The sequence below is a fragment of the Gouania willdenowi genome, chromosome 3, assembly GCF_900634775.1.
Source record: "Gouania willdenowi chromosome 3, fGouWil2.1, whole genome shotgun sequence".
Taxonomy (NCBI): domain Eukaryota; kingdom Metazoa; phylum Chordata; class Actinopteri; order Blenniiformes; family Gobiesocidae; genus Gouania; species Gouania willdenowi.
In genome coordinates, this window is record NC_041046.1 from 28,379,026 (window position 1) to 28,405,882 (window position 26,857).

The following is a 26,857-nucleotide window of genomic DNA, read 5'->3' on the forward strand; positions in this document are numbered from 1 at the left end:
GAATGTGATGCATGCGCATGACGACTGTGAAAGAGTTTGCTTCTTGCTGATTCCTAATTGTTTGCTGAGAGTTTTGCAAAGCAAAGAGAAATGATCCGAGAGTGTATTTTATCATTGGGGGCTTGTGGTAATTACATAAAGGAAAGGTGGATAGAGAAAAAAACAAGCCTTTGGCGAATGAAATAATTGGTTTTAGTGCATCAAAATGACAAAGAGCGACTAAACAAGAGTGGAAATTAGTGATTTGTATCTGAGTGAAACAGGGATGGAGCTGAAAGGTTTATAACAAACGGAGGTGGTAAAATAGGCTAAACAGAAAAGTCTCAGAAAATCACTTCAAGAAACTAAACATTTTCTTGGTAAACAAAAAAAAATGTCTTTTTTTTTCCTCCAGGTTAATTTAACTTTTTTCTTTTTCCTTTCCCTTTTCCCCCTTTTCTTTTTTCCCCCTTTTCTCTCATTAAAGGTCCCATGTCATTCTATTTTTCACCCATCTCCATTTGTTCTAAGAACCCCAAAACATAGTATTTGAGGTTTATTATCTCAAACTCGCCTTTTTTCCAGAGTTTTAGCCTCTGAAAAGTCACTTTCTGAGCAATTATACACAAACGGGCTGATTTGCGGCCTACTTATGCATATTCATGAGTGGGCGTGTCTATAGGCGGGACACTGACTTCCCCCTCCTGCACGGTGGTGTAGGGCCAGAGGACGGCCCGCCCTCCTCCCACCCACTCCGTAGCCGAGCTCATGCTCAAATTCGTGGGCGTGTCTGTTTACATGTCAATCACAGCAGAGAGCTTCTGGAGGCGTGGCTTCTCCAGCTCAGTGCCGCTTCAAATTCGTCATCAATGTGGGAACGCGTCATCAAATTGGAGTGAGGTGTTTGGGCTCCCCCTGTATTAAGAAAGGAGCAAATCACTATAACGATTGAGGGAATCAATGAAAAAAACACTTTGGGCATGTGTATGAAGCCCAAATAGCACTTTTATGATGTTTAAAGCACAGAAAAGTCAATTTAGCGTAACATGGGCCTTTTAAAATCCCATATGGAATTGTTTATTACTCATTCAAGAATTTAAATATCTGAGAATCTTTGTAAAACTGTGGAGTATCACAACATTTTCAGCCAGTTATTTACTCACCTGCTTGGACTCAACAGATCTCCCATTAGACGTACTGGTTTTAGGTCTGCACCATTGACACTCTTAATAATTCATTATACAGTAAATTGTATTACATTCCCTTTAAGATGCCCCAATATTAATGTAAGACTGCTGGCTATCTGATACGATCATCGTCAGAGTATAGAGTCTTAATGCCATTAAGCTAATTACGCTGATCCATTTGAACTACTATAATGTTTTATAAATAACAAATGAGTTGCCATTACAGCTGTTATACGCATCTCATTTGCGTGATGGTGACCGAACCCTCTCCTTCATACTAATAAGTATGACATCTGAACACAGGGATTATTATAGTTTGTTTGCACGTAGCAGTAATCTCCATTGCAAAGTGGGTATGATTTGTAAATGCTCCGAGTGATGTGCTGCCCTGTGCATTTGCTGATCTGCTGTTAAGTCATGTCATGATTTGCTAAGTGAGCTTTAAGAACTTTTCCTTTTCTCATGCATTATTGCACTTTCATTACAGAATAATGATGCAGGGTGTTAATCAAACCTCTTTGGATACAAAGTGCACCCTGGCAAGTTAGTCCCACCAGTGAAACGTAGCTTATTCTGTCAATTACATAATATGTGAACTGGATACAACAGCAAAAAATTGGTTTATGTATCACTGTAGCAAAAGAGAAAAAAAAAAAATCAAGGGACTAATTCGTCTCTGAGACGTAACTGCAAAACACAAAAATAGAGCAGACTAGATTTGTCTCACACAGGAGATTTTTAATAACATTAGAAATGCTGGTGCAACTCCACTCCTTGGCTTGATATGGAGCACACACAGAAGTAGAATAAACATGTTTGAATAAACCTTCAAACAACCTGTTTGATGTTTAAAATAAGCATTTTCATGTCGAGGAGTATGGCAACCATAAAGTTGTCAAAGATAAGATAATTATGTGCATGCGTGTGTGTGAGAGAGAGAGAAAGCTGTAAATCTTTTTTTCATCTTCTTTCTTATCTCCGAGTGTGGATTGTGTCCAGAGGAAGAGTCTAAATTCAAGTGGATAATGTGAGATAAAGCCACACTTTAAAGGACGAGCTTACTGATGTCACTGTGGTGTTAAACTATCTCTGGAAACAATCTGCCCCAACGTAATAGGAAGGAGGAATCGATCAGGTCCAGGATCTGAAGAAAGTAAACTAAGCTGTGCAAACAATTTGGACCCTTGCACTCCCGGTTACTCCCCAAAAAACAATGAAAATTACATTGTTTAGTTGAAAATGCTAAACTCATTGCAACCCCTGGCAGAAATTATGGAATCACCAGTCTTGGAGAATCATTCGTTTTGTAGAAAATAAGTAGATCACAGACATGCCACAAAACTAAAGTCATTCAAAATGGCAACGTTCTGGCTTTAAGAAACACTAAAGGGAAAAAAATGAAAAAAATTGTGGTAGTCAATAACAATTGCTTTCTTAGATCAAGCAGAGGGAAAAAAATATGGAATCACTCAGTTCTGAGGAAAAAATTATGGAATCAACCTGTAGGTTTCCATTTCTAAAACTAACACCTGCATCAGATTAAATGTGCTCATTAGTCTGCAGTTAAAAAGGAGTGCTCACACCTTGGAGAGCTGTTGCACAAAGCAGATTGACATGAATCATGGCTCCAACACGAGAGGTGTCAGTTGAAACAATGGAGAGAATTATTAAACTTCTTAAAGAAGGTAAATCATCACGGAATGTTGCAAAAAATGTTGGTTGTTCACAGTCAGCTGTGTCTAAAATCTGGACCAAGTACAAACAACATGGGAAGGTTATAAAAGGCAAGCATACTGGTAAACCAAGGAAGTTATCAAAGCGTCAAAGCAGAAAACTTAAAGAAAAATGTCTTGGAAAAAAGAAAATGCACAGCAAAACAAATGAGGAACAAATGGGCGGAGCTGGAGCCAATGTCTGTGACCGAACTGTAAGAAAAACCGCCTAAAGGGAATGGGAGTCACAAAACAAAAGCCATCATTAACACCTAAACAGAAGAAAACAAGGTTACAGTGGGCGAAGGAAAAGCAGTCGTAGACCGTGAATGACTGGATGAAAGTCATATTCAGTGATGAATCGGGAATCTGCATTGGGCAAAGTGATGATGCTGGAACTTTTGTTTGGTGCCGTTCCAATGAGATTTATGAAGATGACTGTCTGAAGAAAACATGTACGTTTCCACAGTCATTGATGATATGGGGCTACATGTCAGGTTAAGGCACTCATTACATCTTTAATAAATCACAAGTTTATGTTGACATTTTGGACACTTTTTATTCCCTTAATTGAAAGGATGTTTGGGGATGATGACATCATTTATCAAGATGATAATGCATCTTGCCATAGAGCAAAAATTGAAAACGTTCCTTTGAAGACGGACACATAGGTACAATGTCATGGCCTGCAAATAGTCCGGATCTCAATTGAAAATCTTTGGTGGAATTTGAAGGAAATGGTCCATGACATAAGGCTCGATCAATCAGAGAAAGTTGGAGTCGAATTGATGAATAGTTCTGTTTGTCGCTCATTAAGTCCATTCCTCAGAGACTGCAAGTGGTGGTGCAACAAAGTACTAGTGGTTTTTTTTTTCATGATTCTGTATTTTTTCCCTCTGCTTGATCTAAGAAAGCAATTGTTATTGACTACCACAATTATTTTTTTTTATTTCTATTAGTATTTCTTAAAGCCAGAAAGTTAAAGCCATTTTAAATGACGTCAGTTTTGTGGCATGTCTGTGATCTATTATTTTTCTACAAAATTAAACAACTGAATGAACATACTCCAAGACTAATGATTCCATTTGCCAGGGGTTGTATATTATGAGTTCTATGAAAACACTATGAAAACACACCATGAATTGGCTTTTATATACATATTGTGCATTTCTTTTAACTTATACTCATATTTGGAGAAAAAGGGATTTTTTCCCCCACTGTAGCTGATACTTGTTAATGTGGTACTGTTGGGTTTTTTCTTAAAAAGTGTATATTTTGTGATGAGCACTATGAGATGACTATATACATAAAGTTGAATTGGCTAGAAAGTAATATTTCAAATGTTTTTCTTCTTCTTTTTACCCTTTCCTTACTTCCTCACTTTCCTTACTAGGTCTTTGACATCGCCTTTTATTTATATATTTGTGCTCGTGGCATTTTGTGATGCATCTGCATGCTTTTGTTTAAGATTTGTAGCCTCTCGTTGCACAATCTCTATGTTTGAAAAGTTGCTTAAAAGTAAAATCTGACTGATGGATCGAGAGAAAATATATCACCATCTGTTTTTGGAGAGAACAAAACAAGAAAACCTGCCTGGGTTCAGGCAGTGAAGTTACTTAAAAGTTTAGGAAAGGAGGAACAAGTTTTATTAAAATGAAAAGCCTTGAGACGGTGATATATCAACACTGGTGGTATGCAGACCATTGCTGCAGCGGTACAGATAAAGAATGTGTGTATTGCTCTTACTTGTGGCGTCATCCCGTGGCACAGATAGAGGATAGGAACGTTGTCATTGTCCGGTCCCTGGTCCAAGCACAGATCCTTCTTTAGGGAATTTTTCAACTGACCAACAAGAGAAGATGCAAAAGATTAAAAGAAAGACTAATGTGTAACTGTGAACAAATCCAGTGAAGTATCATTTGCTGGGAATTCTATAAGATTAACTTGTAATTTGCTACTGATCAGATAAAAAGGACAAACTGCAAAGAGCTGAGAAGTACGATTCAACTTAAGACGTTGAACACAACACAGTATGAGACTCACTACTTTGCCAGGTGCATCTTATCTATAAATAAGTCTATGATCATGATACGACCCGTTTAGGAAAAGGTAGATATTTATATCTAATAGTGCAAGGCTTGTTTCTCAAATGATAATCCTTAACATGATTCTCTTTATTGTAGATTTTGTTTAGATTAACCTCTACTACTGTGCCTGGGTGGATCTTTGGAGTTTAGATGTTCTTTGTCTGCTTGTGAGAGTTTAATTTACGGGTACAGTCTAAAATTGTGACTGCTATGTTAATTGGAGTTTTTAAATTGGAGTAAATGCGTCTTTACTGCGATCGAAAATTGGGTATATAAAACAAATACATGAAAAGCAAAAGTTTTTTAATTAGTAGTCCGCTATACCTTCCTGCCCAGGTCCTGGGTTTTCATTCAGCGTGTGGATGTTTTAGCTCGTAAAAAGCTGCTCATGTTTATGTTTTGTTTCGCGGTGTTACGGTCCAAATAGTATATAAATAAACTGGTGACTGACTATCAACTCTGAGGCTGGTGTGAGGAACAATAGGTGTTAGAACTTCTATGATTTGACACTTTTGCAAAAACAATTACATCTTTTTTGAGGGCAGTAAAATGTTTATTTTGCACGTTATAAATACCGCTAACGGCAGCCGTCAACACACACGGAAGTTGATCTCAATAAACGAGGAGCACCAGTAGATTCATTACACCACCGATCATGTGCATGTTTTATGTAACATCCATTTTTTTGGTTTTGATTTATTTACGTATTAATAACGTTGATAATCACCAGTAATGTGATTCATGCGTTGCTTCTTTTCACGTCCGGACCGGGATCAAAAGTCCGCCTAGTCACCAGTTTATCTGGATACTATTTGGACCGTAACGCTGTTTGGTAAAGTTGGCAGAAATTCACAAAACATGAAGCTCTCATCCTAGTTTCCCCTTAAATATCCAAATATCACACGAACAGAACCAGATTTAATTTTAAAACAGAAAAACGCTGCTTGTTTGGTTTTTCCATTTTCCTGTTTCTGGTTTTGAAACTAAATAACCAAAGAATGAAGAGTACACAGATTCTTTACATGCAGTTTCTGTTTATTTTTGCTTTTTAATCCTTTTAATTCTGATTTGAAAATATTTAGCTTGCACTTTTTGCATGTAGTGAAATTTAGGAATTTTTTCATTGTATTTATCTTTTGAGGCCTTCTACACTAATCATTGGGTTTCAGTCTTAGTGTGGGCAGTAACAGATGTGGGCAGAGGAGACAGTGAATATAATTGTCACAAGAATATGCGGACTGAGCTGCCAGGCGAAAAAGAAAAGAGCAAGAGCAGGTTTTTGGATTTAGTGATGAAGGTTGACTTTTGAATTGGCAATGCAAATAATAGGAAAAGATGAAGATAGAAGAGATGGTGAAGCAATGAGGGCATATATCCATCTACAAATAGTAATTATATGACAACGAAGGACTGCAGAACACATTAAAATGTATAACCATGAATTACATCTTGATGAATAACTGAAAATGATAATTAAATAGAGAGCACAGAGGGGAAGAGTCACCTGTTTTCTCTCTAATGCTGGGATTACACAGAACCTCGAACGCCAGGAATTTACACTCCTGACAGAGTGCCTCACATTTCAACAGCACGCATGACGCCGCAGTAGAAAAAATGGCATGAATCAGAGGATTATTGTCACGCTCTGTGACGCTCGGTCATGGGCGGATCGTCACTATACGGGACGCGGCGACACAAGTGTGGTGGATGTTGCCACATACACCAAAATTCATCATCAGATCTTGGACAGTTCACATCGCTCCACACAGACCCTTATATTCCTCCATCAGGCTGCTGTTATGGGACAAATAGGGTCATTTTTGTAGCATTTATGGAAGAATTTTTTGACATGTCAAAAACTTCTCCATGAATGCTACAAATGCTGCACCCATAGGTGGAGTTTGAAATTCTTGCAGGGGGGGGCAAAAGAAAAAATAGAATTAAATATATCGTCTCGAGATTCGTGCCAACCACAATGTGTGTAACATACAATAATAAATAAATGATTTGTAACATAGTTGATAATGTTTACTACAGAGAATTACGTTGAGGCGTCGTTTAATAACCTCGAATATGGGTCAAAATGCGTGTTCTCACTCATTCACGCAATTAGTGATTAAATGCTTCTCAAATACAGAACCATGTCACAGGTATAATATACCGTTTGAAATCTTAGAATCTTCCATTTTTAACTATATAAACCATTCTAATGCACAACCATCACAGAAAACAGTCAATTATTTTGTCAAACTTTGAAAAAAAATGGCAACATAAACAAGCCGGCACTCCTCCCCTTTAAAGCGATGCTATGTCTTACTGAATACATATTAAAAGTGGTCTTAAAATTTTCCCAAGACATTAAAAAATCCAATGAATCCCAGCATTTAGTCCAACACACAGTAAAACTGCTGTAAAAAATAAAATGTAACATCCTATTTACAAGATGAAAGCAGCTCTGTGACGCGTCATTAAAAATCCTCAATTTTAGATTAATGTTGTAAAAAAGCGGCCACTTTCTGCTTCATTTTTGCTGCAGTACCCTACATGATCTGCTGGATGCAGTGTCGCTTCACCATTTACATTGTGTAGAAGAAATGCGCAACTGAAGAAGAACCAAGTTCGATCAAATTAAATTCAACTTCATTTATATAGCGCAAATTACAAGAAAGTCATCTCAAAGCGCTTAACAAACTATAGAGTCCATAGTAAGACAGAAAGAACCCAAGATCCACATGAACAGGCATTTAGCGACAGTGGGAAGAAAAAACTCCCTCTTTTTTATAGGAAGAAATCTCCAGCGTAACCAGGTTCAGAGGTGGCAGTCATCTGCTTCCACTGGTTGGGGTTAGTGGATAAACCATCCAAGTGTACCAGAATAGTTGAGCCGGGAACCAATGATAAGTCCATCTGAGTTACGTGACTCGAGTGCCAAAAAAGAACTTGTATTTTCAAAAGAACAGCAAATGAATTCATATACAGTATATTTTGTACAGTCACTGTGTTTCATGGCACTTAAAATATTTATGCATTCTGTACATTATATTAAGAATTGTATGTTTTCAAATTAATTTGGGAAAACTGTCATGAAAACCTTTGACCACTAAGCTACATGCTGTTACAAACCTCCTCCACTTAGGTTGCGCTTCGTTGCAGATGTCACAAATGTGACAGGAATCACGCTGATTTGACATTGGTAACGTGTAACCCCAGCATAATGCAACAAGAGCAAAAACATTTTTGGACAACAAATAAAAGCAAATAAAATCTATTGCCATGTCCGTCTCATCACATGCTCCAATAGTTCTTTAGTGAAGAATTAATGACAAAAGTCTGACTGCACCCTCAGCAGGACTGTGTAAGCATGAGCAGGAATAATTAACCAAATATTAAAAAAAAAAACTACGAAGACAAATGAGTTTTATGTGGCACCATTGCACTTTCAGGCCAGAACATTTCGGTGGGATTCACGTGAACAAAAGGAAAAAAAAAACACGGAGGCAGAATTATTGGTAAATAAAAATGACAGAAATACTGTGTCTACCAGTAAAATATAATTCACATGAACACACTTTAACTCATCTTAACTATATGAAAATGTAAATCTGAAGTGTAATGCTTCATGAATATGTCTCAGTGTCTGAGGCCCACAGGGTATTCAGTTGTTTTATGACAAAGGTTTGTCTGGTTATAAGATAGCGACTGCGTTATGGGGAGTATCAGGGATGATGAATCGAGGAGGAGGATAAAGAAAAATATTTGAGATCAGAGGAGGGCATTATTTCAGAGCCCTGTTCGCTCTGACGCTGTATGATTGTATCTAATAATCAGTAAATCCAGAGGCAGAGCATGGTAGCATGGGGAGATTAATGCTTTTAGAGTACAGCGGAATATCATCAGTAAACATGTATCCTCAGGAGAATCCTGTGGGGACACAGAAAGGGCACACGAGCATACTTAGATATACATAGTGTATATTTCTAAATGGCTTGATAATTACTTTGTATGTAATAAGCACACAGGGCTCTATTCTCCCATGCACACAAGTCCAAAAAGCCGTGCAACGGCGCTGATTTTGGCTGCGTGCTATTCTCTCCCTGTACTTAAGTCGCTGCTCGCCTTCATCCCAGTTACGCACTGTGGGTGGAGCAGCCCTGAAATGTGGGCGTTCCCATTCAAATCTGGCTTTACGCGTATTCTCCGGTGTGCGTAAGTCCTGTTCCTCCTACGTACTTCTAACCCTGGAGTAAGTGCAGCGCCCTCATCAGGTGAAACATTATATTGCACTAGTCAGACTGATTAAACTATTTTAACACTGTGTAAAATGTAAAGCCACAGTTTGCTTACACTACAAGAGTAAATAACAAGTGAAAAATTAATGACAGATGAATGATGACGATGTTATGGAATGTGCGGATGATGATGATGACGATGATGATGATGATGAGCTGATCAAGGAGAGAGATTTTAACTGTAACTTGGACAGAATGCGGAATTAAAAGTGAACTTTATCATTTTCACAAATTTCAATGACATTTACATGCGTTGGGAAAACTCCATGTTCTGTGCTTTCTAGACAGCCTAAGAGAATGATATCACCGCCTCCTTTCCTTCAGACCGCCTTTATTCACAGCTTTTTGGCAGAGAATACGCGTAGGAGAGAAGTGCGTAACTGCAGGCGCGCAAAATCGCACAAAGTGCTTAAGTCCAGATGGGAGAATAGACCCCATATTAAATAAGACTGATCATATAGTATGTGATTTAAATACCTTTTTTTTTTTAAACTAAAGACTGGATGAACGCGCTGACTGACTCGTTTAGCACAAATCCACAGAATAAAAAGAAAAAAAACATATTGTAATGTGGCTAGGACAGAGCTAGCTACATGGTTGATATTTTTGTTCAGCCACTGAAGCTTAACAACAGCGACATTTTACAGCTTTTAATGACTTCTCAAACCAAATCGACTGACTCAGTCATGAATTTCATGTCACTGATAAGAAATAATGAGATTATCCAACTCTGAAAAATTGATCTAATGGGGACTGCCTATATTTTCTAATAGTCTGTAAGATAGAGGGAAAAAGTGTGAGTAGCATAGAAACCAATGGCCTAATACTGCAGCCTGCATACCAAAGTGCATTAGGATGCATACAAGCAGGATTTGTGAGGACGGAGGAAATAAAGCTGTTTCAAAACAAGCAGAAATGAAAGTCTGCTGCAGCGAAACTGCAGATCTCATCAGAAGGAAATGTTCACTTTAGCCTTGTTTTGGCCTTTTACAGACACTGCAATGAATATCAGATGAAACGGGAGGGGCCAGCTTACCACTCCGTATGCAATGGTGTCGCTGTACATCCTCATCTCAGGGTAGATGTTGACCAGGTACCAGCGGAAAGTTTTACACTGCAGCCTCTTTCTCAGAGCCTTCCTTTCTGAAATGTTACCGATATCAATTCCTGAGTCCTACATTTCCAACCCCCGCCCACACACACACACACACACACACACACATACGCACGTACACACACAAAGAGAAAAAAAAGAAATTGATTAACTGTAGTTTGTACAGGAGAAAGCCAATGTTGGGGAGTTGAACAGCACTCTCCAGTCATTTGTTGTATATTTGAAAAGCCTCTCTAGCGTTTCGATTTCCTTTTAGTTCTGACCAGCAAACCATCAACTATCAAGCTGCAGCATTGGACTTTAAAAATAATCAGACCCAAGCGTCTCAGTCAGTGATGGAAAAGCTTTAAGGAAAAATTCTTTCTTATTTTAGATAGACTTTACTCAACTACATTTGAATTACTGGTCTTTTTTTTTAGCTTTTATTTTACTACTGTATTACAACAGAGAACACGCATTTTAACAAAGCAAGTGTACTAAACAGGTGATGGACAGCAAAACACAGAAATAAACTGAAATTTCATGCTAATGAAATGTGTTTTCACCCAACAAGATGTGCTTGGAACATTAGCACCAAATAATATCTGATATTGTTTCAGTTATTGTGATCTGTTAATGCATTAATGTAGATTTGCTGAACATGTACTTGTCTATAACTATTAAAACAACTATGTTTTAGTCGAGCAAAAATTATGGAATTATATGGTATATTTTCAGAGTAGCCGTTGTTTCTTATGTCACAAACATAAACCCAAAACAATGAAACCTTGCTTAAAATGTTTTTATTTTTGATCTTTTAACAAGCTTAAATTTACGAGTCACAGTTATTTTCAACAAATAAAGGAAAACATTATAGTACTTTTTAATTTAAATTAGCATCAGAAAATCTGCTGCCTGTTTCTGAATACAGCCATGAATATAAATTATTGTTTTTTTTTTAAATTTAAAAAAAAATCTATTCCTTTCCCTATTCTGCACCCTCAAAACGACTTATAGCCACTTATAATTCTGATGTGCTGTGCACTCATGGGGCTAGAAATTGGGCAACTTTTCATGCATGTGGAGTATGGATGGTGTTTAGCACCTCATTATTGACTGAAAGAGTTGCCTGCAGATGCTCATCTATTCATAACACAGATTTACATACACAAGCAAATTATGCGAGTAAGGATAAAAAGCTTCAGTGAGCAAACATTTACTTTAGCCTTTGAGGGACGCTTCATTTACCACAAGATAAGTTCAGATAAATGTTGAAATTAATCCGATTCAATCAAGTGAAATTAGTTGAAAATCTGAGACAAACGCAATGTTGTTTAAAAAAAAAAAAGCTGTGAATGCCAAGAAACACAAGAGATTGATTCTTTTTCTCAATGCAAAATTATCCATATGTTGATCAAAGGAATAAAACCCATTGCATTTTTGCTCAACAACAATAAATTCTATTCTTTTTAAGTCACTGCTGTGATTTAACTGCTTTATTCAATTAATTAAAAATGCTTCTTTTTTAGTCTTTGCTAAGTATTTCCTCGATGCTAACATTGTCTCATTTTATTTTTATTGAATCCAATTAGGCACTCATTTATTCATCGACACGTATTTAATTCAGCACATTCTGCAAGCGACAAGGAAATAATTTCAGTTGCTTGCTCTGGAGGCGTCACAAGCCCATGCAGCTCAACATCTGCAGTGACAAGAGCGCAGCTGAGAGGAAATGATCTCAGCTCTGTTACAAGGAATTTGGGAGCACGATGGAATGTGTCTTTAAGTTATTGAAGATAACATGAAGTTTGCTTCATATGCGCATGAACGCACATTTATTTTGTGTAGGAGTGATGAATAACAACAATGCAATTCAAAGAGAAAGACACAACTAAGCACTGACCTCCAGGGGAATGTTCCACGCCATGTAGACGTGACTTTTAAACTCATCCATCCAAACTTCTGCCACCCTGAGGGCGTTGCGGCGCACGTGGGACGTCAGGTCTTCGGTGTATGGTTTATGAGCGCGCTCGATGTGGGCTGTGCGAGAACAAGGCAGGACCTCAACACTCCCGCCGCACTGCCACACCTGCTTTGAAACAACGAAAACAGCAGAGCAATAGATGTGATTGTTGTTCTGCTGCGATTGGCTCACAAACAAAGTGCTTCAACAGGTTGTAAAATACAATAAGCTGCTGACTTTACGAGGCTATCCATTTAAAGAGAGCTCAGGTCCCAAATCTGGTGGCCACAACCAGTAATGGGCAGTAACGTGTTACTGTAATCTGATTACTTTTTCCAATTAATGAGTAAAGTATGGGATTATAATTGAAAAAAGAATGATAAGATTATAGCTATTTTCCCGCAAGCAGGCTGCGTTACTAAATGAAACCGTCTCGCAACTATTTGTTGGGCGTCGCGTGTTTTATAGTGCATTATAACCCAGACGAGCACCGTAGTCTCAAGCCAATGAAGTGAGCGGCGTAACATCATTGGTGAAAAACACACACGAAAATGAAGCACGAGAGAGAGCATGTCCAAACAGCTTGGAGGAACGGACATTACTTTGAATTTGACTCCGTAAAAGACGACAAAAACATTAGCGTAGGCTGTGCACTCTGCGTGGGAAGAACACGTATCTACATCGAAGAATTCCACCTTAAACCTAAGCAAGCACCTAGCAAGCCGGCACAGGAATGTAAAAGTAATTTAGAAAGCCTTAGATCCCGCTGCTGCGTCAACATTCACTTCTACCGGGCGAAACTCTTCTGAGGGCCCATCTCCTGCAGAACAACAGGACAAAATAGATTTAAGAGCGACAGGAGTTAGTGCTGCTGAACTGTTGAAGCTCGTTGCTGACTATATTGTCGAGGAAATGTTGCCAATTTCCACCGAAAACTCTGAATGATTCCGACGCATCGTAGAAAAAATACCGGCCAAAAACGGCATCATGCTGCCACAGAGAAAGTTGGAAATATAAGGTAATAGAAGGAAAAGTTGTTGGAATTTGGTGGAATGTGCAATAAATAAGTTTAAATGTTAAACAATTTTCTTCAATTCAGAAACTGTTGTATTTAATAACATTTTTGCTTGATGCAATGTGCATAGTGTTAAAACATTTGAATAAAACAAGATCTAAAAAGAGGCTTTGATTACATTTTTTATGTGGAACATGCCAAAAGAAAATAATTAGACGGAAAGGTCAACTGATTATTTTGTGCATCACATTTTTGACAAGTAAATCAATTATATAAAGTAAAGTATAAAAGCACCTAGTTACTTTTTGAAAATATGTAATCAGTAAAGTAACTGAATTATTTCCTTGGAGGAGAAATCACTAACAAATTATCTTTCCAAGTAACTTGACCAACACTGGCCACAACATTACTATATATAGAAAGCATTACATTAACCTGATTAGATATATATATATATATATATATATATAGTTTTCTACTACATACTGGTATTTTACTTGTTCTTAATTTTCTGTTCTGGTCTCTGCTCTTTATCCACACGTTAAAGCTGACCAGCACAGAGATGAGGAAAAGCTCCACACAGTAAATGCTAGAAGCCATGACGGCCAGCACGTCTCCGTTGCTTTAAGCACGTCCTGGCAGACGACCACAGGCAGCTCATCACCTCTGCTGCGACTGTATATATCTCTCCACTGAGAGAAAGTCTCCATGTGTGGAGAATGCCAATAGTTCCAAAGCCCTGGAGGCCAAAGGCATGACTAAGTATTGATTAAAAGCCTATGACACGAGCACCTCACATTAGAGACCTCAGAAGTCTATCCACCATGCAACTTTATATACTTGCATACGCCCTAATAGAGGTGGACAAAAGTATTTGTACTTTCACTGTAGTAAGATAATCAAGCCTCCTTGTCAAAAAACTATTCCAATACAAGTAAAGGTAGCTCAGTCAAAAGTACTTAAGTGAAAGTATTTGAAAAACAAATGCTAACGTATTCAAAGTTAGTTGAACATTTCTTACATATTTATCATTCTAAGTGCAATTAAGAAAACACTTGATGCACAATTTGTTACATGTTAAGTTAGTACAACTGTGTGATTTTTATAAACTACCATAACATTTAGATTTGTATTCATAAAACCACATCAAATCAACCAAATTAACATTATTCACAGAATGAACTAAAGGCTGTTCAACAAGCTTAACATAAAACAAATCAAGGCAAGAAAGTCTCAGTTCCCTAACATAGCTACATTCACCAACCAATACAACAGTTTTTTTTTTATTTATTTCTTTTGGAGTAGGATGGGACAGGGAGACAGAGAGCAAGAGGAAAGAGCGGCATAGAAAAACACGCAGGCCCCCAGTCCCAGGGACCACCCACATGTGCAAGGAGGGGGCAGGAAAGCACCACCGGGTACCACGAGAATATCCAGAGGGACGCACGCCCGCACAGAGGCACCCAGACACCCCACCCAAGCCGAAGCCCCCCCACAAACCCAGTCCACAGTTGGACACAGGCTAGATCATCAGGCTGCAAGCGATTTGTCCTTTTTCATTGCGTCTATTGCTTCTTGTGACGTTGCTTTGTAGTAGTCTGGCTGATTTGGGTATTCCTGCAACTGTGTTTCTTCATTCCGTTTTTTATCCCTGTGCCACTTTTTGGTACGCTAGTTCTGTGGATAGGAAGAATTCTTCATGAGGTATTTAAACCATGTGTCAGGACTGTTTTTTTCTGTCTCCGTGAGTGAACGCTGTGACAATTGCGCACCCACCTTTTATGTCAGGAGATCAAAGTACATTTGAAAGTAAATTTCTTGAAAAAAGTTGTCTGAATAAATAAGACCTGAACATATGATGACATATTAAAAGTATGGTAGACCTAAACCAAGCCATTTAAGGATCAACAGAAACTTTTTGTGTTAGAAATGAAGAAATGAAATAAAAAAAAACGTGAGGTGAAATCTGAGAAAAAGTGCATAGTAACAAGGGAATAAAATGTAAAAAGTAAAACATTTGTGTTTCAGATGTAGTGGAGTGAATGTAAGAAGTATTTGTAAATATCTTTTTCATAAATTCATGTGACTCAACCTTTTTCGTTTAAATTTGGTTTAATGCTTAAAAAGCAAAATGTTCAAAACATTATAAAAATTGAAGTGAACTCTGCACAGTGAAGCTGATTAGTGTCTCCAACTCTGAAATCTAAAAGCTTTTCACATTCTCCAATATGGCTGATATAATGTGATCGTCTATTCTGCACATTTTGCTGAGTTACCACCAGAGATCTAAAGGATACCAGGAGACATCTAAAAGTTGCTTAGCTCAACACTAATCGAGGATAAGCAAGGAATGAACAAGCCAGACATCTCGACGGTAGCAGTTGTGTGAGGAACAAAAAGTGCAGCAGAGAGCCTTCTACTTTTCATTCCCATCCAACAGAAATGAACACATGGAATAAGTGTTAGAAAATAGCAGCTAGGACAAAGGAATAGTTGAGTGAAGTGTGAAAATCACAAAAATCTTATGAAAGAAGATCAGTTGGTATAAAGCACCAGTGTACACAAGCTTCTACAACTGGAGTCTCAATCTCAGTTTAGTCCATTAGTCTCATATATTTTATTAATTATCCTCAATAATCCTTAATAATAAAGAAAATATCTGATCAACAATAATCATCTAATGTTAAAAAGTAAATAACTTTCAATTAAAAAATGTGTTTCCAATCAAGGAATGTGCAAAGTAGGATCTTAGTTATTCTCTCATTTTAAGATTAGACAGCAACATTATATAGAAAAAAAGCCAATTTACTGTGATGGATCACAAACTGATCCGTCTGTGTGGTTTAGTATGTTTTGTTTCATTTTGATCATTTGTGCTGGTGTTTTTATTTCATTTTTTGTTTCAATTAATTGTATTTGCTCACGAGTGCCTTCTAAATTGTGTTGTGTAATACAATGAAAATAAATCATCCTTATGTCCTGTTTACCATATTATTATCCTTATTGTTTAAATATATCCTCCTTCACTCTTTGCATGAACAGTTTTAGTTGTTTCTTCAGTTTGTTCAGTTCTAACACAAAAAAAAAGTTAAGTTGATCCTTAAATGGCTGTGGTTTAGGTCTACCATACCATCAGGTTTTATTTATTCAGACAACTTTCTTCGGGAAATGTACTTTTGAATGTACTTTGATCGCCTGACATAATAGGTGGGTGCGCAATTGTCACAGCGGTTCACTCACGGAGACAGAAAAAAAACAGTCCTGACACATGGTTTAAATACCTCATGAAGAATTCTTCCTATCCACAGAACTAGCGTACCAAAAAGTGGTACAGGGATAAAAAGCGGAATTAAGAAACAACTGTGTTCCTGAACTCTAGATTTGAAGCACCATCAGCCGAACCCATGTCTAATTTTAATGTCAGTTTATTTTTAAAATGCAGTTTGAAGAGAAAGGAAAATAAATAAATTATTTATTGCAGTGGCTACCAAACTAGGCGAGAATGGCTTTGCAGAACATTGAGCATGAATAATACAGAAATATGTTTTTCTTTGCACTCAAAGAATGCTATTATTACTGTTCTAAAATGAGTGATTGCACATTTAAGTTTCAATGGAGAGTAGTCCACTTTTTTTTTTTAACTGATTTTGTTGATATTTTGTGCAACTGAAAAGATTTCTGAAAGTTTGGGAACCACTGCCTTATTGTGTGTAGAGGTACTTTTATTGTTGTGTAACTGTGGTGCCTGGTACTTTGCAGTGAGAGCAGACACAGAAAACTGTAATTCCAGTGCTTACACGATTGTATCGTTGAATCTTTACGGTGTAAACACATACCAATAAACCTTTCTTATCATATAACGAATACAAAACTAAGGCATCAGATTTGTAATTTGAACTGGCAACCATTTATTGAACTGTTTATGCCTGCTGTACAGCCTTCAAATGCTCTGCCTATCTTCTGAGCATCAAACTTGAACCCCCAGCAGGTTTAAGGCTCGGCTCTGTGATGTTTGTGTTTTTCGTCCTCAATCGAAACTGCAGTTGAATAAATTAAACATCTGTATCAACAGCCTCAAAAGCTTTCACTGCTTGAAAGAACAAGGAGGTGCACAATCTCAGGGGGCTATGGTTGCATAATGTCATTTCATATTTAACCAAGTAAAAAATGTTTATATTCCTAATTGCACAGGACAGTGTTTTTGACCTTATGGTAATAAAAGTTTGGCAGTGATGAACTGGAGTCATGGAGGTGGTGTCCTGCATGTTGTGTCACACTGTTAAAGCAATTTCAGATTTTTCATCAGTGACTTGTTATCGGAGAATGTATTTTAAAGTAGACCTCGGACAAGACAAAAGAACTAAAACATGTCAACATTGAAAATGCAGAAGCCCAAACTGGCTAAAACAACAACTGTTTGGACAGGGATAAAAACGTTTGAGTGCTCTATTATACCCTTTTTTTGTGGTATACATGTGTGTACTGTAGGTGTGTGAAAAAAAAAATCGATTTCACGATATATCGTGATTTTTGGCTGCCGATTTTAAATCGATTTTTTTTATTATTTAAAAAAAAGAAAATATATATGTATATATATATGTATTTTTTTTTTTAATTAATATTTGTGTATTTGTGCAATATTTCAGTGATTACAATGCTTTCGATGTGTTGCAATGTTACTTGATGCACTTGATTTAATGATGGCAGTGTGTAATGCCTGCAATATTTATGTGTGCACATGTATTTTATTTTCATGTAATCTGTTCAGATCAGTGTTTAAACTGATACAATAGGAGAAATTATTTTCTTATTTTGTGCATTATCAGTAACGCGGTGATTTATCCTTAATGTTCTCACTTACAGTTGTTACAATGCCGTCATTATGTTGTCATGGTTACTCTGAGACTTCTACACAGTAGTTTCAGTGAAAAGAAACCTGTTGCACTTTATTTTATGATGGCAGTGTGTAACTCTACATTTTCTTTTTTCAGTGAAAATGTGCAAAAACACTAATAATAAATAATAAATAGGATGTTTTGAAGCAAATAGTTTTGACTTAATTTGTCCTCTGAATGATCAATATCTTCTGATAAACACACATACAGCAACTTCATTTTTCATCTCTTCGTTTAATTTTGATATTAACTGGGTAGAATATTGCGATATAACGCAATAATATCGTATCGCGACCCAAGTATCGTGATAGGTATCGTATTGCAACATCCTTGCCAATACTCACCCCTACACGTGTGCCTCTCTGTTTGGTTTTTCTGTAGTGTACTTATCATATTTTAAATCAGGTACATCGTGCCTGCTCATCGATAACAATGAGAAAACCTTCCCGAAAAGAAACAGTCTGTTTAAAAACCACATTTCAGCGTTTCATTTCATTTCATTAACAGGATCAGAATCTATTTGCCTTCCTCACTGGTTAGACAGAGGTGGAAAAGTAAAGTGACATTAAACAGTAAATAAAACACCATTGGTCTCCTGAGAAGATAAACAGAACATTCTGATCATCTTCTTCCTCCACAAAGTGTTTACTTGTCTCTTTAGGGTTTTTATATTTTCATTACACAGTTTTTAGAAGCCACATGCTTTAATACTCCCCATGCATCTTAACCTGCTTCAAAAATATCATCATGTATCAAGCAGAATCATTTTACATTTCCTCAGTTTTTAGTTAAAAATGGATTACATCAAAGTGCAGATTCACTTTAAAGGTTGGAATTGGATTCCACCTCAGCTGCCCAAAGCAGAGTTCAAACTATGTAGATAAGTGATTTAAAGTTTCCTCCGCAGGCAAATAAAACCCTTCATCTTCTCGACCAGACTATGCACTATAGAGTCCTGGGACCTCACCAGGTGAAGGGCAGGTTCCATCCACACTGGCATGAGTCTAACTCGGTGTGAGAAAGTCCTAGGATTTAAAATATAACTTACATTTTTGTAGAGTATACTTATTTTTTCCCCTTGTTTTGAACCTTCTACTGTTATACTGTCTTGGCTGATTTGTTGCTTTTTTTTTGTTTTTTCTGAACTCCATTGTGCCTGTTCTTTTTAACTTGAACATATGGAAATAAACACTATTCTATGCATTTGTGGTCCTAAGCATTAACAAAATACAACTCAGGGAGAGCATGCAAACCCCACACTGAGACCCCTGGACCACAAATGATCTCTGTTTATCATCATTTGACTGGACCTGGTCCTTCACAACAACTCTAATGTAAAAAAACAAAACAAAAACAGCACTGATGACACATTAATGGCACTTTAATATCACCGAGTTAATAGTAAGGCGTTCATCCACTTTCCTCTAACATAACTTACATCTTTGAATAGGATTTAATCAATGCAAACCTTTTTGTGACTGAGACCCACAAGAATAAAAAAAAAACAAAACAAATATTTGGTAAATTGCTCCTGTATTACTCCATAACATTGCTCTTGTTTTTTAATGAAGTCATCAAATCTGAAATTACTCTGGCCAAAGTTTCCATAAACACAGAATGATAAACATCTGAATCCTCTCACAGATACAAAGAATCCTCTGGGGTTACGCAATTATACAGAAGACATGCAAAAGTGTAAAATGTTTAAAAAATGACTGCTCATTCATTTTGCTCCAAAAAGAATATTTAAGGGCAATGTTTTGAACATAAACAAATAGCTGGCAAGCTAATCTTTGAATTGGCTAACTCAATTTAAAATATTTTATCTTTTTAAAAACAGAAGAGTTTAACTTTTGTCAGACACCACTTTATGTTATCTGACATGTTCATCATTAAAAAATAAAGATATTGCAGAAATACTATACTTGACATTATACAGGTTACATGTAGTCCTTTAAAGTCTGATATGTCTATATAACAATGAGCACACACTATTGAATAATATCCTCAAAAAAAAAAAATTTTAAAAAAATGTGGGAGTGGTCTATGGCTAGTGGTTACGGACACTGGACATGTAATTGGAGGGTCGCCGGTTTGAATCTCACTCGGGCCGTTGCTGTGGGATGTTGAGCAAGTCCCTTAACCCCCCAGATGCTCCACAGGCGCCGCAACATGGCTGCCCACTGCTTTTCAGGGATGGGTTAAATGCAGAAGGCAAATTTTATTTATGTAAAAAAACATATATGACCAATAAAGGCGAAAGCCCCAATTTAATTAAATTTAATCTTTAACCATCCTAAACGACTGCCAAATGACTTTACCCCCAGCAATACCATAAACAAATTCACTTTGTACAGTAGCTATAAATGAAGAGTGTATGTACTGCAAAATTTACTAAGTGACCTCCTGAGAGGGACTATGAAATAAACCCAAGATTGTGATGAGGAAAGTATCTTCAATCAGTAGAGGTGGGCAATGAAATGTCCCTGTAGGGCGGCGATAATGACATCTACACCATAACCCATCTCAGCCCCAAATAAAGCAACATTTTAAAAGCTTAGTCATGCAGCCTAAATGTACTTGAGTTATAAATTGCAGGGAAATTATCATCAATGAGTTGCAAAAGATGATTAAATGAGTTTTACTCAACAGAACGTGTCTGGAGGTTGTGAAGTTAGAGTGAGGATGTCTGCTAAGTAATCACATGGTTCTTTATTAAAATAGAGAGGACGAGAAGAGGGAAATAACCCATTAAAGTCACTTCCATCGACAAAGGGTTGTCACTAATTAACTCAGCTCAGTGGAGTGATGGTAGCGATGGTTTCCAACACTCTCACAGCGCAATGATCCGAGGTCAAGCCAGCCTCTCTCTGTATGTGTGTGTGTGTGTATGACGCACTACTCCCTAGTGTTTTTGAATGAAAGGTGAAACATGAAGTTCCCAACTGTGTGTGTGTGTGTCAGCAGGCAGAAAAGACTCGGAGGTAAGGTGATTCAGGGAGGGACTCTGTTATGGGGTAGTGCATGCTATTATTCACACCTGCTTCACATTGTAGGGAATGGCTGGATTGAAAGAGCTACTGACTCTACTAACACTCGCGCATAGGGGGAAACTGTGCTAATCGTGCAATGAAACCAATAATAAATCTGAAACCCATCCGTGTGCCTGTGCCCAAACGTTTATCTGCTCAGCAGTCTTGCTACAGTAACAAAAAAACCTTTACATAATGTATGACGCTGAGCTGTGAAATGCCCCATTATTATCCTGGCACTTATGTTACACAAAAGACCAGCTCATCGATTGTTCTGCTGGTTTGAGATTTCTCTGAGAGATTGTATAGATTTTGGGCTGCTCAGTGCCAATAAAGCTTAAATTAGACTCTTCTGGATAATCAGTGCAGTACAGTTTGCTAAATGACACAAAGTGAGTAAATTCCTGAAAAATAAACAACAGAAACAAGCAGTGAATGAATTGCATATTTTTTCAATTGTTTTGTAAGTCTCTTCTTACACGTAATATTTTACATTTGTCTTTGTCAAATTACCCTTAACGTGTCTATTAAAAGGAAATCAAATATACGTGGTAATTGGCTGAATCACTGTGTAAATCATTGATTTTAGCCTCGGTGTGTTTTATATCCACGTTCATAAATTCTAAGCACGAAAGCTAATAGTTTTTTTATGGCCCTAAATGATGCACATTTTTCAACACAACCTTGCGGACAGAGGCTGTAAGTGATGATGTCTTCTTTGGTCTTTTGGTGATGTATCACCCAGTGCTGGCTTCACTGGCACAGCGTCAAGTACTCACAGGTGTTTGGGGAAATCATCGGCGTGATAAAGCTCCTTCTAAAGTGCTGAGTCATCATGTGCTGTACCGCCTTCCAGACAGTGACGGGACGCATCATCCGAGAGAGAAATATTTACTTCCAGTCTACAGCAAATTCCTCTTCTGATCCTATAAAACCCTACTGTTTTTTTTTTTTTTTTTTTTTAGAGGGAGCGGTAAACCAAAAAAGTAAAATGATGATATTACTGTAATCGTTTTGTATTTTTAAGCTACTGAGCCAGGGGTGGGCAACTCTCATCCTCGAAGGCTGTATTCCTGTGACTTTTAGATGTGTCCATGCTTCAACACACCTGGTTGAAACCAATGTGTTGTCATCAAGCTCTGCAGAAGCGTGATAACGAGCCATTCATTTGATTCAGGTGTGTTGGAGCAGGGACACGTCTAAAACGTCTCAGGAATCAGGCCCTCGAGGACTGGAGTTGCCCACCCGACTCCCTCTGGTTTGTGGAGAGCCAGCAGCATCCTGCACGTTTTACATCTCAGCTGAATCTAATTATTCTGTAATTAGCCAGCCCTGCTAAAGGCATGGAAACGAGCTACTTACTACAGTCAGGTGTGTTATAGCAATAGAAATCCAGCCTAACAATGGCTCACAATAGCCACGAGAGAGAAACACAGACCAGAAAGAGTAAATAAAGTAGGGATGTAACGATTCGATTCACGATACTGGGTTCACAATACGATTCTCTCACGATTTATTCTACAAAATGAGACCGTAGACAAATGATGACTGAAAATTCTATATTTTTTTTCTTCGAAAATAAAGAATAAAAATACTGCACTATTTTCTTTCATCTTTCATTGTCAAAAGAATCCCTCGATAAACTATGCAAATTAATGCAATTTAATTAAAAATAAATCCTGAATGAAATAAATAAAGAAATAGTACAAATGCAGAAGAAGCCTATTCATTTAAATTCTGTCTCCACAATAAACTATGCAAAACTGCATAATGGTTCCTTTTCTTTTTAAAAGTGCAACTGAAAATGTATTTTGTGCCTTAACAATTGGACTTTAAAACAAATCCCATATCAAAGAAATAATATGAATAAACAAACTATGGCTTTCATTCTCTCTCTTGTTTCTCCCTTTCCTCTCTGTGTCCCTCTGACCTTGAATTTCACACGTTTCTTTCTTTCTCGCCTCTTTCATTCTGTCTTGATGAAGCCAAAATGCTTCCACGCTTCTGATTTAAAACACGGTGGTGCGTCCTGAATTTCAAGTTCTAAATAGATGGTGCCCTTTGCTGTAAAAAAAATAAAAAATAAAACAATACTCTGATTCAATTTCAGAGTATTGATGTGAACCGTGACACATTTGAATTGATTTTTAACTGCCTCACGATTAATCTTTACATCCCTAAAATTAAGATACATTTACACTTTTAATTATTTTTCTTTAATTTATATATCAACAGTGGGGGACAGTCACCCCAGTGGTATCTGTCATTGTGTCTTTGGGCAAGGCACTTTACCCACATTGTCTAGTATGAATGTAGTGTGTGAGTGCGTGTTGGTGGTGGTGGCGCACCATGGCAGCCTCGCTTCCGTCAGTCTGCTGTGGCTGCAAGTGTAGCTTACCACCACTAAGTGTAGAGTGAAAGAATAATCCATTAATTCTGTATAGCGCTGTGAGTGTCTACGATAAAGCACTATATAAAATCCAATGCATTATTATTATTAAATATTTTGCTTTTATCAATTTGAGTCTAGAATTCATGAATTATAAAAACAAAAACAAAAATTAGAAAATACTAGGGCCCGGCGATATGGACCAAAACTCATACCTCGATATTTTTTTCTCAAAAATGTAAATCGAGATATTTTTAACTCAATATAGTCTGACCAGAAAGAAAATTTTCTGTTAAATTTGATGATGGATAAAAGCCACAGAGGCACATTTATGAACAAACTATCTGCACAATATGTGCCACTTTTGTCTTTCTCTTCTCTTAAGGGACAGCACGTGTGAGTGAGTTCTGTAGTGTGGCTTGTTATGGGGAAGGTCTGGGATAGTTTGCACTCAGAAATCCATCCAACTGTGCTTTTCGTGCTGTTCTGAGAAGTAACGAAAGCGGCGACTCCTAAAACGACTATTTTAATACAAAATAAGCTATAAAATTCATAACTCAGAAATATGAAAAAAGAATAATGTTAAATATTTGTATGATGTTATTTGTACTGTGTGATTGTATAAATAAAAACAAGTAAAAAAAACAAGATCTCAATATAGGTGATATTGTAATTTTTATCGCTACAATAGAAAACTTGATATATTTTGAATCTTGATATATTGCCCAGCCCTACAAATAACCACAAAAATTACAAAAAGACAAAAAAATACTAAAACTACCAAAATTACAAAAAAGACCCACACAAAATGGCTAAAAAAAGCTACAAAATCACACAGAATGACTCAAGAAACAACAAAATCTCATAGTCCTGGAAAAATGACACTAAAAAATGAAAAAAAAAGACAAAAGAAAATGATAAAAATAACCAACATGACTTTAAATGTACTTAATGATCAAAAACATTTTTTTTTTTTTTTTAGTTGAGTCTAGAATCTTTTCATTGACTTGTATTGAGAACATTCTTATGATTGTACAGTACTTAGCGTGCAGACCTGTGGTCCATTTGAACCATTTCACACCCTCACTATCAAGGACAGTCCTTTCTCGCCCCGTCCAAAGCCTGTAGCCGGCTGGCTTGTTTGTGTCTCTGAGAATCTGTCAGCAGCCTGTGTGTGTGTGTGTGTGTGTGGGGGATGGCAGGTGGTCTGGAAGCATGACCAATATGCAGCACGCAGGCAGGCATACAAACACACTGACGGACAGGGAGTCAGATGGACAGACTGTGCCCCTTGGGGCGCTGTAGGATTTACAATCAGAGTCCAAGCCAGGGTCCAGGGCTGAACTTCAGCTCACTGTGTCTCTGTCAAAAAAGCACTACATCAACATCTCCTCCAGGCATGAGCTGCTTTTTTCAGCTCCGCCAGCTGTCACCAAGTAAATAACAACAAAAATATAGACAGATATAGATTAAGATATGTGAAAACAAAGAGCGCAGACTTCAAATTGCTGGAGTAATGTCTTTTTTACAGTCCTGATTGAATTGCTGTCGTGATTAAGGACAGAATTTTCCACAATCAGCGTTTTGTCATAAATTTGTTTTCCTTTACCTCCCATGATGTTATTCCAGACCAAGAATTTATTACTGGATGAGCTGATTTTTGCATTTTCAGTGTGGGTTCAAAATTTGCTTATCAATTAGTGCTCCTGGTGGATTTTATTCTCAGTGTGGGTGACAGCAATGGACCAATGAAGTGGATGAACAACATGTTTTTAGCTCCCAGCCAGAGATGAGGCCAAATGTATTACTACAGTGCAAAAAGTATGAAATACACAGACCCAGGCAGTGTGTGTCTCATCTGTAAGCAATGTCCTTGTGCATCAACAGGAACAGTAACAATGACTTTGAGCTCCACAAGTCTCACGTGTGCTTCAAAAGGATCACCCAGAGACACCGATAATCATCCAGACTTCAGAATTAATTAGCCAGGATCACTTTTGTTTTTTTCAAAAAAAAACACACACACACACACACACAAAAGAGAGATGGAGAACAAAAGAATGAAATTATTGTTATGGCAATTGTTATTATATTAATCATCATATCATCAAATGTGTGTTCATGTGTACAATTTGTCATGTGTTTATACACGATGATGGCAATATTATATCGTTGTTAGGGATGTAACGATTCACTCAACTCGCGATAAGATTCGATTCACGATACTGGGTTCACGATACAATTCTCTCACGATTTATTTTACAAAATGGGACTGTAAACAAAGAAAATAGAAAATACGGTATTTTTTCCTTTTATTTTTCATTGTCAAAAGAATTCCTTGATAAACTATTCAAAACAATGCAATTTAACTAAAAATAAATCTTGAATGAAATAAATAAAGGAATAATACAAATGAAAATGAAGCCTATTAATTTAAATTCTGGTTCTATAATAAACAATGCAAAACTGCATAATAGTTCTTTTTCTTTCAAAAGTGCAACTGAAAATGTATTTTGTGCCTCAACAATTGGACTTAAAAAAAAACCTTGATTGCACTGATTTACGTCATATTTGTTTGGACCAGCAGAGGGCGCTGGTAACACAGTGGTCGGTTGACATGCAGATATCTTGCAGTGAAGAAGAGAAGCTTTGCTAGCAGACAGAGCTAATAGAAAAATATGACTTTTACAGATATTCAAGTAATATTACAGATATTCTTTCGGTGCTAAAGGGGTAATGAATCATTTATTAACATATTTAAGAGTAGAAGGCGGCCAGAAAGAAAGTATTAGCAGGCTCTGCCCGCCGCCTACACTTGTGGATAGCGCCCTCTGCTGGTTAAAAAAAGTACTGCGATTAAATTTTCAGAAAATCGATATCAACCGTGATACCTATGAATCGATTTTTAACTGCCTTGCGATAAATCGTTACATCCCTAATCGTTGTACTTTTAAACAGAGACATTGCTCCATTGCTGAGTCATGTTAGATTAGATCACCCGCAGTACAGACAGATTGTGCTGTATTCACAGTGCCAGCAACAAACAGTCTCTGCTCAAGGTCTCATACCAAAAACTGTGATAAGCAGAGCTTTGTAACAGTGATTTTCAACCCCTTCCTCCCTTCACCCCCTCTTTTCCTCTCATCTTAGGGTGGGTCTCTTCCTATCTGTAAAATGGGCACTCAGAAAACTTTCCGTTAATTGCTGGCCACCTTG

The 26,857-nt window shown here is 37.2% G+C and overlaps 1 protein-coding gene across 1 annotated transcript in view; it reads right to left on the reverse strand.

Moving 5' to 3' along the window:
* The window catches only part of galnt18b (UDP-N-acetyl-alpha-D-galactosamine:polypeptide N-acetylgalactosaminyltransferase 18b), a 92,262-nt gene that overhangs the window by 3,825 nt on the left and 61,580 nt on the right, over positions 1-26,857 (reverse strand). The window contains exons 7-9 of the mRNA XM_028438863.1: positions 12,251-12,436; positions 10,291-10,428; positions 4,625-4,720 (exon numbers count right to left, since the gene is read on the reverse strand). Of these exons, the coding sequence (XP_028294664.1) occupies positions 4,625-4,720; positions 10,291-10,428; positions 12,251-12,436 (420 nt within the window). The remainder of the gene's footprint in view (positions 1-4,624; positions 4,721-10,290; positions 10,429-12,250; positions 12,437-26,857) is intronic.